A 15,010-nucleotide genomic window follows, 5' to 3' on the forward strand; every position below is an offset into this window, starting at 1 on the left:
GATGACCTCCATTAATATATAAGCAGTACATACTCATTTACTAGTTTTTAGGAGGCTGATATGAGCCTTTGTAAAGATGCATTTGGGGTAGGTATTAGATTAAACCAATAGTAGAAATATTACTGGCTCTGCATTTCAGAAGTCAGAGACAAGGTATTTGCAAACGTCTTTCTTAGTACTAAAGGTGTTTTTTTTTTTTTTTTTTCGTCTTGTCTTTTTAGGGCCACACTCATGGCATATGGAGGTCCCCAGGCTAGGGATCAAATTGGAACTGCAGCCGCCAGCCTTCACCACAGTCACAGCAATGCCAGATCTGAGCCATATCTGTGACCTATACCACAGCTCACAGCAACGCTGGATCCTTAACCCACTGAGTGAGGCCAGGGATTGAACCCGCAACTTCATGGGTCCTAGTCAGATTCGTTTCTGCTGTGCTATGGTGGGAATTCTGTTAGTACTAAAGGTATGATACTAACTTAGATTGGAATTTTATTTTGGAGCCATTATTAGGGTGAAACCGTATAAAGGCTATGCATAGCTTCTCACCTTGAATAGAAGACAGTTTTACTCATAGGAGTGTTCTGGGTATAGAATTTATGTGGTTTCCTTTCCATTTAGATTCCATTTAGAACTTTTATAATTTATATGTAACCTGAAATAGCTGCCCTTTAAAAATAGTTCTTAACTAAGTTGTGTTAAATTGTTTAATTTGTGTATTTTCATAATATACTTGCATTGGAAATTCTGTTTTTTTTTTTTTTTATTTTCCCACTGTACAGCAAGGGGATCAAGTTATCCTTACATGTATACATTACACTTACATTTTTTTCCCCACCCTTTGTTCTGTTGCAACATGAGTATCTAGACAAAGTTCTCAATGCTACTCAGCAGGATCTCCTTGTAAATCTATTCTAAGTTGTGTCTGATAAGCCCAAGCTCCTGATCCCTCCCACTCCCTCCCCCTCCCATCAGGCAGCCACAAGTCTTTTCTCCAAGTCTATGATTTTCTTTTCTGTGGAGATGTTCATTTGTGCTGGATATTAGATTCCAGTTATAAGTGATATCATATGGTGTTTGTCTTTGTCTTTCTGGCTCATTTCACTCAGTATGAGATTCTCTAGTTCCATCCATGTTGCTGCAAATGGCATTACGTCATTCTTTTTTATGGCTGAGTAGTATTCCATTGTGTATATATACCACATCTTCCGAATCCAATCATCAGTTGATGGACATTTGGGTTGTTTCCATGTCCTGGCTATTGTGAATAGTGCTGCAGTGAACATGCAGGTGCATGTGTCTCTTTTAAGTAGAGTTTGGACATTTTGTTTTTTAAAAACGAAGTGTACTGTATTAATGCTGTTTATCAACCTTCAGTGCTTTAGGAAGAAGAAATTCAATTTTCTTTTTATTATGTTATTTTGTTACTATATGTGATTATACAATATGTACCTTATTCTTATGTAAATAAATGGATGGAGATCAGATTACCAAGGACAGATGGCAGAAGTGCCTTGTTCTTTGAATTTAGTTTGGCTTTCTTTTTAAACTTATTTTCCCGCTTATAGATAAACAATCAGGTCTAAAGTGTTTTTACAAAAATAATAGGAATTTGCGTGACTCTTAAAATGTAACATTGTTTCTTCTGCTCAGAGTACAGGGGATTTACTTGTTCCAATGGTGCATCAAATAAATCCTTGGTATTTTGGGAAACAGGCCCTAGTGTTGTATCAGGAATGGCTCTCACTTGACAGAATTTTAATAACTGTGTGTTCTTCACTTTTGTGATCACCAGGTTCTCTTATTCAAGTACCTTCCGTTGAGAGGGGGAAACTTAGTAAAGTTCGCCTGGGTTCATTGTCTTTGAAAAAGGAAGGAGAAAGACAATGCTTCCTATTTACAAAACACTTTTTAATTTGTACAAGAAGTTCAGGAGGAAAGCTGCATCTGCTCAAGGTACTGGTTTTACATGACTATTCCATTTATATTCCATGCACTTAAGAGGCTTCAAGGTTAATTTAGTTGTGTCTTTCCCTTGCCTGCTGTCATAAAACAGATTGTCACGGTTGCAACGGTTGCATCGTGAGGTCATGTACAGTTACCAGCCTTGACATTTACTTTGTTGTCAACTGGATACAAAGTAATAGAAATTGAAGTGTGCATTGCCATAAAGAAGAGAAATTAAAATCATAACCTGGACAAAATTACTCGTTGATGCCCACTGGGCTACAAAAATCTTGTCAAGGTACTACAGTGTACTGATTTTATAATATTTGCTAAATGCTATTTTATCTTGCTTAGTACCAGGAATGAGCAAACTATGACCCATGGCTTGCTACCTCTTTTTAATAATAAAGTTTTGTTGGAACGCAGACACCCTCATTTCCTTGTATATCATCCCTGGCTGTTTTCATGGTTTTTTAAGATGGCAGATTTGAGCAGTTGCAATAGAGATCATATGACTTGCAAAACCTAAAAGATTCATTAGCTGGCCTTTTACAGAGAAAGTTTGCCTGTCTGTACCTTCTGTTAGTGCCTGAAAATATTATCCAACATCATGGCCACAGCTTTCTACTGCTTCAGCCACTTCTTGTTGGAGAGTTCTGCCCTTTGCTGAGTGAGCTGTATTTACTCTATAGAGTCCCTAAGGTGCCCTATAATCTCCCATAGACTGACTTGCTAAGTTTCATCAATATTGGCAGTGGGAGTCGGATGAGGTCGAAGAATAAGGATGTTCAGTGAGTTCAATTACTTTTATACATCTAAGTTTAATTTGGACTCAGTGAAAAATTATTTCATGATGCAAAATTGCTGTTTTCTTCTGTGGCAATTGGAATGTAAGTTTAACAAATCAGACCTTCCCAACTTGTGCAGGATTCTTAGCCTCTTAATGAAAACTTGGTTTGTTTCCAGACAGGTGGCGTTCTCTCTCTCATAGATTGTACATTGATCGAGGAGCCTGATGCAAGCGATGATGACTGTAAGTCACATTCTATCACTTTGAATTATATTAGAATTAAAAAGTCCTATGGTTTTTAATTCATTCACAGCTGAGAAGAGCTGCTTAAGGAGGCAGGAGCTAAGGGTAAATGTCCTGAGTTCATTTATATATGAGAAATTCTGTCAAACCATTTAACCTATGATCTGTGTTAAACCATTGATGGGAATTCATGTTTTGCTGAATTTGTCTCTTGATAGTGACTTTTCTGTGGCTGAGAAGGAAGAAATTGAAGTAGTGTTGGAATTCAGGAACTTATGTAAAAATTAAAAAAAAAACCCATGAAATGAGGAGAGTAGGATGCTAGCTCTGAGTAACCTATTGATGCCAGCTTCTTCATCTGCTATGAGCTTAACCAAGCCATCCTTATGCCTGAAAAGCACCATATTGCTGAAATGAGATTCTGGACTTAGAGACACATTGATTGTATTACTAGAACTACATGTAAGCAGACATCACTCATATTTTTGCATTCACATCTAACTCTCTGGTTTACGTGTGTTGAAGCCAAAGGTTCCGGGCAAGTGTTTGGACACCTGGATTTTAAAATAGTGGTGGAGCCTCCTGACGCTGCTCCTTTCACTGTAGTCTTGTTAGCACCTTCCCGCCAAGAGAAAGCTGCCTGGACAAGTGACATAAGTCAGGTAAGCAGGTGGCTTTTGCCACAGATTGGTTTTTGTTGTTTTAAATTTCACAACCTAAACTTTGGGGAAGGAGTTTTAGAGTCAGTTTATTTTTATTAAAAAAATTATATCTTGTTGCTGTGATCACTGCTCTGTAAATGGATTGGATCATTTGTGTTTGCTTAAAGTTTACCTGAAATGTAGTCATTGTGTTTTGTTTCTGGCATTTTGGTGCAAGCTGTCAAAGTAATCACTTGTGCTGAACAGTGTTAAAATTGCCCTGTTGGTAATAAATTGCCCAATGACCCCATTTGATTTTTTTGTTTCCTGCTTACTTGATACTGAGGTAGGAAAATGGTGAGGGGTACAAAAACAACTAATAAGGACTCTGGTGAGAAATCACAAATTAAGGAGTCAGATCGAAGAAGTGATACTGTCTGTAACACAAAGTCTGAAAATGAGCTTCTGTATTTTACACAGAAAAAATTAGGAACTGATTTGCTTACCTTTCATTGATTAGCCATGCCCAGTGAGGGAATTGCTGCATTTATTCAGGATTTGAAAAAATATCAAAACTAGGGATGATTGAACTTGGGGATTCCTCAATCCGATTTCCATATTAATTTTGGCTCCATTAACCAACTGAGGTACGAAAAGGGAAGCCGTGTAAGGAAAATATTAAAAGAAAGCTTAGTAATCCAAAGTTGTTAACTCAAGGAAGGTTGGGGCAAACAGGAAAGACATACACTATAGATTTCATTGCCTTCTTTTTCTGAAGAACTCATAATAATTTATATATAAGACTTGGGTATAAATATGAGCTGTATCATAGCTCTTAGATAATTAATTTTTTTCTGAGTGACTGAAAACTTAGGGGAAAATGAATGCAAAAGTAATTATTTTTATATGTTGGAGTTCCTGTCGTGGTCCAGTGGTTAACAAACCTGACTAGCATCCATGAGGGCGTGGATTCAATCCCTGGCCTCGCTCAGTGGGTTAAGGATCCGGCGTTGCCATGAGCTGTGGTGTAGGTTGCAGATGTGGCGCAGATCCTGTGTTGCTGTGGCTGTGGTATAGGCAGGCAGCTGTAGCTTCGATTCGACCCCCCTAGCCTGGGGACCTCCATATGCTGTGGGTGCGGCCCTAAAAAAACAAAAAGACAAAAAAAATTATATGTCAAAGAAATTTTACAGACTTAATTTCATTCGACTCTTGCAATACTATGCTGAAGGAAAGCAGAAATCATAGTCCCATCTCACAGGTGAGTAACTTGAGGTTGAAGGGCTAAGCATTTGTCTGAAGTTACATAACTTCATTCAGAGTCAGGACTTAAACCCAATCCAGGTCTTTTATTAGCACTCTAAATATGCTCTACCAGGAATTTTCTTTCTCCCCCCACCCACCCCCAGCCCTCCCGGGCTGTTTCGATGGTGAATAAATAGTTGAAGTGAAGGTGCTTCTTTTCTGGTTAAAAAGGGAATGAAAATATGAGATGTTATATATTTGCATAATTACATCCTTGTGGTAATTTATTCATACTTTCATTAGCTCCATGCTGTATGAATTAATACTTTAATTAGGTCTCTGTAATGCATCTTTTACCTTATGAAACTGAATCAGCCATTGATTCTATGAGTGTTAATTGAACAATCACCATGTGTTGCCAGATATTGTGTGGTTACTAGGGACATGGCAAGGAGATGGGCAGGCTAGTAGGGAAGACAACTTAATGCAACCAAATTTTGTAGGTGTTGTGAGGCCAAGATAAATAGGAGGCGTGGGCAGAATAGGAGTGTAGGCAAAGCTGTTTTTCCAGCTGCTTATAGTTTCTACCTTACAATGTAAACTGGGGCTCCTAAGATGCAGAGTTGATAAAAGTTTTTTTAAAAAAATATTTAAATTTTATTTTTATTAGAGTTGATTTACGGTGTTGTGTCAATTTCAGGCTCCAAGCGATCTTCCTTAGGGTACCCAGTGAGCCGTTGCTAAGACCCCTGGGTTGCATGAATGACTCTATGCCCAGTCCTTTAAAGGAAGGATCCAATATTTTGCCACTCAGAAGCATCAAATGAGTCTTTTTACTTAGACTACATCTGTCTCACTTTTTTCATATTTATTTATAGCATAGTTGATTTATAATGTTGATTGCAGTTAATCTTAACAATTAACAGTGTTAACTTTTGCTGTACAGCAAAGCGATCTATACACGTATGTACATTCTTTTTTTTTTTTTAAACATCCCTTTTTATTATGGCTTACCCCAGGAGTTTGGATGTAGTTCCCTCTGCTCTGCAGTAGGATCTTGTTGTCCATCCATTCTAAGTCTAATAGTTTGCACCTACTACCCCTAAACTCCCTGCCCATCCCACCTCCACTCCCTCTTGGCAACCAGAAGTCTGTTCTCTACAATCTGTGATACTTAGATTACATCTTGAGTTGAATGTACAGATTCTTTCTGTTTCTCCAAGTTGCTAGGGCTAAGATGTTCAATTGTAGTAGATTGTAAGTGCAATTGAATTGGAGAAGGAAACAACAGAGAAAACAACAATATCTTTCTGAGGTTTGAATGGTGGGTGGTGGAAGCAGAGTGCCACACTGTTGATTGAGGCCAGCCTACTGCCCAAGCAGCCTGCATCTCAACAGGGCTTTGTTCTCTGCTTAAAGCATTTTCATTTTATGAGGGAAATTATGTACTATACATACATTGATGGAATTTGTCATTCTTCCAAGTGTGCCTTTGGATATATTCATTATTAATAAAATGAACTTATGGAATGCTTGAAAATGTATTTTTTTAATATTTTATCATGTGTATGTAAAAATATGGACACAAAAAGGAACTAAAATTATCCCAGATCATTAAATAAATATGCATCAGAGTACTTTTCACAGACAACTGTATAGAATTACTTGAGGGTTTTTTAAAAATACAGATTCCTGAACCCACGTTCCAGATAACCGCCCTCCCCCCAGGTTTAAGAACCTCTACAGATCACTTTTGCACAGTTAAATTAGAGAAACTCTGCTCTGAAAATCAGATGTTTCCATCTCTAAAACCATCACAGTCCTGTCATACAGAAATAATTAAACAGTTTGGCTCTCAGTGTATATATGCATTGTTTTGCTTTTTACATTTTTCTATGTTCCTATTAAGTCTTCATATTGGGTGTCTTCTGATAATAATATATATATTACTGTGTATATACACACACACACACACACTGTGTATATGTGTGTATACACACACACACACACACACACACACACACACGTTTTACCATGTTAACACTTTTCTAGCTCTTTCTGAATAATTAAGCATATGGGCAGTTTCCAGGTTTCAGCTTTAATGTGATGTGATGCTAAACATCTTTGTGCAGGAGTTTCTCCCCCTTTTAAGGTCCCTTGTTGGTATATCTTGCCCACAGCAGGTAAGGCTGGTACAGAGGGCATGATCACTCTCATGATTTCATGATTCATGACTCAACAGACTGCCCAAATGTGCCAAGAAACATGAAACTCCTCATTTCACGATACCATCAGCAAGGTGTCTGTGCAGCTTTTTTTCAAGTCCTGAGAATGTTGAGTTTTGTCGCATTTATCACATTTTCTGATTTAAGGAAAAGTGGTATGGCTTTCTAGTGGTTTTAATTTACATGTCTATAATTAACAGTGAGATTAAAATTTTCCAGTATTTCTGTTTCTTATCTATTTATACCAGATGGACATCTATTCGTTGGAGCTAGCTATCCTTATAGACTAGGGAAATACATTTTTTTCCAATCCAAATTATGAATGTGGTCTCCATTATTTTCTCCTTTCATTTTTGTCACTCTTTGTTTTGAAAAATTTTATTTTTTTTCTGGCTTGATGCCACCTTGCTAAACTGTTGTACCATGTTATACTAATCACATGTAGGTCTTATTTGAGATAATGAAGTGGTTCCTGAATATTGACATAATCCTAGTTTCCCATAAAGAGCTATACAAAAATTAAGACTTTTTACTTTGTCAGATCTCTCTTTTTGAAGCTATAATTTTTAGAAGTAACAATTGCTTGAATGATTAATTATACTTTTAGCTCCACCAGCAAGGTCATAATTAACTGTTGGTGCCTCCAACAAAATGTGCAAGTGGTTAATGGTCTTGACCAATAATTCTTCCCTTTTCATCTATTTATAGGGAAAAATCTGAGGCCGAAGATTTGACCATTCATTTCAGTATAGTGCAGTCGTTTGTGCATATCTTACTGTCATACATAATGGTGTATTAAACAGATTTTTCTATAATTATGGGTATTAACTAAAATGCAGAATTAAAATTCACCTCTGAGCCTCTTGGTTTGGGCAGATGTGTCAAAATATAGACCTTGTATAGACAAATTTGTAGCACATGGTCATGCTTCTTCCCTTAAAATAGCCTCTCTGCAATCAACAGGGAATTTTTTACTTTAATATAACAAGGTGAATTAAAAGAGAAAAATTGAATTTACTTTTCTTCCCACTACTTTGAAGTGTCAAGAAGCTCAAAAATATGGTGACACAGTAGACCACTGACTTTTTTTTAATTGTTGTTATTTTTTTAATAGTTATTTCCTCAATACAGTTTTTTTCTATTGTACAGCATGGGGACCCAGTGCACACATTCTGTTTTTGCACATTATCATGCTCTATCATAAGTGACTAGACATAGTTGCCAGTGCTACACAGCAGGATCTCATTGCTAATCCATTCTAAAGGCAATAGTTTATATCTATTAACCCCAAGCTCCCCAAGCAACCCACTCCCGCCCCATCCCCTTGGCAACCGCAAGCCTATTCTGCAAGTCCTTGATTTTCTTTTCTGTGGAAAGATTCATTTGTGCCTTATGTTAGATTCCAGATATAAGTGATATCATATGGTATTTGTCTTTCTCTTTCTGACTTCATTCAGGATCAGAGTCTCTAGTTCTGTCCATGTTGCTGTAAATGGCATTATTTCGTTCTTTTTTATGGCTGAGTAGTATCCCATTGTGTATATATACCACATCTTCCTAATCCAGTCTATTTTACCACTGACTTTTGATCAGATATTGCCTTAAGCAAGACTCACCAAAAATACTCCTGCTTGAACAAACCATTCTTTTTTATTAATTAATTTATTTTTATTACTCAATGAACTTACTACATTTATAGTTGTACAATGATCATCACAATCCAATTTTATAGGAACAGGCCATTCTTAACCCTTCTTCAAGGACCTAGCATCAAATTACCTGGGCTTTTGTGAATTTACATATTATCAGGCCCCACCCTAGTCATAGTTATCACAAACTGAACTAGAATAGCTATGATCTAGGAATCTGCTTCTGTTATCCAATTAAGATTGACAGTAATTTGCATAAATTCAGTGGGTCCTTAAAGGTATATGACACCCTGGTTATTTGCATGCCTTTCTTCTTAAAATGAGTGAACTGTATTTATTTTCCCAGGGCTCAATCTCTTCTCCCCAACACAACCAAGATACATGCTTATATGATCATGAATATATACCATGGCTTCTAATATATTCATACACACATTCCTAAATACAAATTCTGTTGTAGTTTAACTTTTTTTTTCTGGATGAGAACACTTTCTTCAGTGCAGCATTACTGAAAATGCCAAATGGAAGTGAAATAAAAGCAGAATACTTTGATTGAAGTAGAATTGGTGGACTCTGAGCCTGCAGGAGTCCTATTTGTTCATGCCTGTGTCGTTACAGCAGCTTGTCTTTGGAGCCTCTAAAAAAGAAGATGTTCATTTCAAAACCACTCTTCTATCATAAATATACCATAATATGTTTTATACATTTAACACATGTATTATATATATATAAATAATTTTAAAATATATATATATACGTATATTTATCCCAAAGATAGGTTAAACATTGTGTGTCAGTTTTCAAAGACTGTTTTGTACAGATAAATATGACTTTTATTTCTTGGTATTTTGATATAAGATTCAGATTTCATATATATTTTCTTCTCCTGGAACTTGATGGTACATGAAAATTTCTTTTTCTTCCCATTGAAAATAATTTTCATGCTTAACACAGTGAATCAGAAAGATTTATGAATGAGATCTGACATTGGATAATGAGATGTTCAGAAGTGGTCACATAAATCTTCTCTTTTGGATCTAAAACATTTATCTCAAGTTCTAATCCTGACATGGTGAAGGCTGCTCCAATTTAGATCCCCTTTAGTTATAAAACCAGAGGTCTTTAATACATAAAACCAGTATAATAAAGAAATTGAATACATTGGTGATACTTACAGATATAAAGGGAAATCTCTAGCTGGCAGAAATAACAAGGGAACTTGAAGTCAGGGCAGACAGCATGTAAACTGAAGACTGAGGAACTTGGGAATGATTTTATATTGGTTGTTGGTCCCATGCCCAAGAGATATTAACAAAAGGGGTGAGAGGTAACCTTGGGGCCTCTTAAAGGAATTGAGATCCCTGTTTAAAGCCTGAGCATTGAAAGGCTGTCCCCTCTATGAAATAAGAACTCAAAAAAACTAATTAGGCCAGGAGCGACATAAGGAAGTTTGTCTTTGTCTTGAGTTCTGTATTTTTAAAACTCTCCTTTAGAAAAAAAACAAATGTGTTTCTGGCCTATGGATTTGAAATTCAGATTTAGGTTATTCACATGGTGCAAAAATTCCAAACTGAGAAATTAATGCAAAAACAATTTTTGGACTGTTGCTCTCTCAAGAATGCTTGGTAGAGGCAAACCTGAAGTCAGTGCATTAGCAGCACTTCAGCAATGCAGGGCTTATGACAATGTGCTCAAAATCAAAAATTACACATCTTGTGACTAAATGATCTGTCCCAAGCAAGAGTTGAAGGACCCAGTGAGCAGTTTAATCAGCACTGCTGGAACTTGAGATAATAGAGTGATAACTTAGAAAAGACTATACGAAAGTGTGTTTAAAGTATAATAAAGCTATGGAAAAGAATATACATATATGTATAACAAAGTCACCTTGCTGTACAGTAGAAATTAACACAACATTTTAAATCAACTATACTTCAATAAAATAAATTATTGCAAAAACAAAGCTATGAAAGGAAGGAACAGAAGATGGGAGGGAAGGAAGAGGAAGGAAAGAAAAGAATAGATCACTGTGTAAAAAGGACCAGGCTGATCTGTCAGTGAACCAAATAGAAAATCTGTATGTCTAACTGAATCACTTTGTTGTATAGCAGAAATTATCACAACATTATAAATCAACCATATTTCAATAAGACTTTAAAAAATGAAAACAATCTAAACATGGAACCCATGTCCCAAGTCATCCTAAAGCTGTTGTCTGTGTAACTATGCTATTGCTTAGAATGTTAAATGAAACTGAAGGAACGCTGTTCATGTCCCACAAGTCTCACCACACAGCGTCTCTGCCCTCCCACTTCCTGTGCTGGTGACCCAGGTGGCATCCTCATTCTGCTCAGAAACATTGAGAGTGAAAAGTCTAAGGAATAGCTAGAAAGGTCATGGGATGAAGCTTCTCTTATCCCCTCCTTCCTCTTCCTGTCTCTGTGCACCATCTGTCCTCATACAGCTTTTTTCCCCATGCTCCCCAAACCCCATACTCATAGTTTCATAAGAATAGGGAGAATGCTAATCCAGTTCCCACTGGAATTAGGAAAGTGAATTTACAGTGGCTTGCCTTATTCATCTTTGAAGCTTTTTCGTGTATTCTTTCTCTGCTCCCTGTCCTCATCTCCCAGCATTTAGCCCAGTATTTGTCACGTAGTAAGTACTTAATAAACACAGACCTGAGACCCTCATTTAATCAAATCCCTAATGCCATATAATCAGTGCATCTTCTTGGTGCCTTTGAGAATCCAAAAGGTAGATTAGTTTGGGTTAGGATCTGTGTCATTCAAAAGACATTTGTTCATGCTTTACTACTTTTAAATATATTTGCATTTTCCATTGCATTTTCTTTTTTTCTTCTTTTATGTAATTATTTTTATTTTTTTCCAGTTTTAGCTGGTTTGCAGTCTTCTGTCGACTTTCTACAGTAGCTACTGCATTTTCTAATTAAAAACTGCCTATTAGTGATAGTCATCTTTGAATTTTTTTTTTAACCCTGCTTTTTTCTCTTGGTTTTCTTCAGTAACTTGATTTATATTTTTTCTTCAAAATATTTATCTCCATCTCTTCCTTTTCATTCCCAGCGTCTGTCTCTGAGGAGGCATGAATCATTTCATTTATGACTCAGAATCTCATTCTGATGGTCTCTTCATTCATTCCTCCCTCTTTTCAGTGAATTATCTCCATGAAGCCAGCTGTAGATCTTTTAACATAAACAGGCCACTTAGAAACCTGTAGTGACTTCCCATCTGCCTCTGGACAAAACCCAGATTCGAGACTGCTGACTACAGCTGACTCCATCATAAACGCACACACCAGCCAGCCTCATCTCTTCGTTCTCCAATGTGTGTTCGCACTTAGCAGTGGAGTTGATGGTATCTTTTTGCATCTGGCCCTGCCTGAGAGCTCTCCCTTAGAGGTCCTGTGGCTGTTTTCAGGTTCAAGAGGATACCTCACCAGTGAGTAGCTTGGCTCACTTGTAGAAACACTGATTTTTTACAACTGGATACTAATTTAGGATATTGCAGTTTCAAGACTTTTGGAAGAATACCATGTTCAACTTCTGTGGCTCAAAACTGACACATACTAGAATAGGAGAGGCAGCATGTCTTTGGCCTATACAAGAGCAGCCCAGGAGTTCCCTGGTGGTTCGGCAGATTAAAGATGCAGCTTTGCGACTGCTGTAGCTCAGGGTACTGCTGTGGTACACATTTGATTCCCGGCCTAAGAACTTCCACATGGGTGTGGCTAAAAAAAAAAAAAAAAAAAAATGAGCAGCCCATACACATGCTTTTCTGAAGTGTATGAAATCTGTGCTTGGAACCAGACCAGCTATGGCAGGATCCTATTCTTTGGGGCCCACCACAAAGTGGTTAATTTGGAATTATAGCCTTCAACCAGTGTTGAGGAAGTTGATAAGAAATGATTTGGTAAAACCTGTAATTACTGTTTTTTACCAGTTTCTCTAGCAGTTTCTATTGGCAACATGTTGCTTTGCTGAGGATATGTGTATGTCATGCTGTTCATGACATTATTCAATGCTTTCTTTATGAGAACCCAAGAGATGATTTTCCTCTGGATGCAGGTTAAGATAACATGGATTTTGTAGCTGACTTTCTGGCCCCCTTTAAGTTGGCTGCTCCATAGCTCAGCTAATTTTGAGGACCCTGTATAGCAAGTGTTTGGGACTTCTCAATATAATGTATGTGTGGTGGTTTGATCCCAGGCTTCATCTTATTATTTTCCATTCTTTATCCAACTCCTCTCTGATTTTTGTACTTATCTTGACTTTTTCTTACCATAGGTATTTTTATAATCCACTTGTGTGAATAAGATATTCTATAAACTCACATGTAAGCACATATCATCTAATTTATAGCTGGATAACCATAATTAGTCATATAAAAAGAAAACTCCAAATTCCAGATGCTTATGGAAATGAATTGAAGGGGAACTTGAAAATATTCCACTTTCTTCCCACGAGTTGAGATCCTCTGTACTTGGTCATTGAAATAATGGTGTAAGACCTAAGGAAACAAATTTTTTAGGGAAAAGCAGGTGTGAAAATAGCTGATATGCTAAGTAGAATGAATAGTCAGGGAATGTCATTGATCCAAAGTTTCTTATATGGCATATTCACTCTTTTGTTAGACACTGGGGTTTAGGAATACACCCTGGGTTCAGGGCTATGTGAAATCACTTGGCAATGAGCTTCTTCACACCACTTAATTGCAGTCGTAAAGTACTACACGGTATCCTAATAACTAAAAGTAATTTATGATTTCAAAAATTGTTTCAATCTTTTTTTTTCATTTTCTGCTTTGTTTAAAGGAAATATATGTAATTCAAAATAAATCCTTCTCCAACCCAAAGTAATTGCAAAGGGAAATTTTAAATTGATAAGGCATGGATATAAATAAAGAAGGCAGAGGAAATGAGCCCTTTAGGAAAAATTAGAAAATTAGCAAATTCCTGAGTTGTCCTCTTAGAAGGAAAATAGAAGATGAACAGGGCTGGATGTATGCCAGAAATTGGAGAAATTATATATATCCTCACCTAAGCAACATGTTGCCAATAGAAACTGCTAGAGAAACTGGTAAAATTGGGGAATTTATTGGCCAAAAAGCCTACTGAGAAGCAGGTACAGAGCTTCCTTGTGAGAGAGGTGGTGCATTCCATCCAAGGAAGCCACCATTTTAAAAAATTAATTAATTTATTTTTCCGCTGTACAGCGTGGGGGCCAAGATACACTTACATGTATACATTTTTTTTCCACTCTTCGTTCTGTTACAATATAAGTATCTAGACATAGTTCTCAATGCTATTCAGCAGGATCTCCTTGTAAATCCATTCCAAGTTGTATCTGATAACACCAAGCTCCTGATCCCTCCCACTACCTCCCTCTCCCCCCGGGTGGCCACATGTCTATTCTCCATGTCCATGATTTTCTTTTCAGTGGAAAGGTTCATTTGTGCTATATATTAGATTCCAGTTGTAAGTGAAATCATATGGCATTTGTCTTTCTCTTTCTGACTTATTTCGCTCAGTATGAGAGACTCTAGTTCCACCCATGTTGCTATAAATGGCATTACGTCGTTCTTTTTATGGCTGAGTAGTATTCCATTGTGTATATATACCACATCTTCTGAATCCAATCATCTGTTGATGGACATTTGGGTTGTTTCCATGTCCTGGCTATTGTGAATAGTGCTGCAATGAACATGCGGGTGCATGTGTCTCTTTTAAGTAGAGTTTTGTCCGGATAGATGCCCAAGAGTGGGATTGTGGGGTCATATGGGAGTTCTATGTATAGATTTCTGAGTTATCTCCAAACTGTTCTCCATAGTGGCTGTACCAGTTTACATTCCCACCAACAGTGCAGGAGGGTTCCCTTTTCTCCACAACCCCTCCAGCACTTGTTATTTGTGGATTTATTAATGATGGCCATTCTGGCTGGTGTGAGGTGGTATTTCATGGTAGTTTTGATTTGCATATCTCTTAAAATCAACGATGTTGAGCATTTTTTCATGTGTTTGCTGGCCATCTGTATATCCTCCTTGGAGAAATGTCTATTCAGGTCTTTTGCCCATTTTTCAATTGGTTGATTGGTTTTTTTGCTGTTGGGTTGTATAAGTTGCTTATATATTCTAGAGATTAAGCCCTTGTCTGTTGCATTATTTGAAACTATTTTCTCCCATTCTGAAAGTTGTCTTTTTGTTTTCTTTTTGGTTTCCTTTGCTGTGCAAAAGCTTTTCAGTTTGATTAGGCCCC

General features: G+C 37.0%; 1 protein-coding gene across 15 annotated transcripts in view; it reads left to right on the forward strand.

The window, feature by feature from the left end:
- The window catches only part of RASGRF2 (Ras protein specific guanine nucleotide releasing factor 2), a 266,150-nt gene that overhangs the window by 129,014 nt on the left and 122,126 nt on the right, over window positions 1-15,010 (forward strand). For all 15 annotated transcript variants that reach the window (XR_014838159.1, XR_014838160.1, XR_014838158.1 and 12 more), the window contains 3 exons: window positions 1,793-1,953; window positions 2,911-2,977; window positions 3,503-3,639. Coding sequence is in view for 11 of the 15 variants with exons in the window: in XM_021084503.2 (XP_020940162.2) it covers window positions 1,793-1,953; window positions 2,911-2,977; window positions 3,503-3,639 (365 nt within the window). In the remaining 4 variants the exon portion in view is untranslated. The remainder of the gene's footprint in view (window positions 1-1,792; window positions 1,954-2,910; window positions 2,978-3,502; window positions 3,640-15,010) is intronic.

This window comes from Sus scrofa, chromosome 2, assembly GCF_054392235.1.
Source record: "Sus scrofa isolate SSC_HxYL_T2T_F1_AM1 chromosome 2, Sscrofa_HxYL_maternal_Yorkshire_Landrace_v2.0, whole genome shotgun sequence".
NCBI lineage: Eukaryota > Metazoa > Chordata > Mammalia > Artiodactyla > Suidae > Sus > Sus scrofa.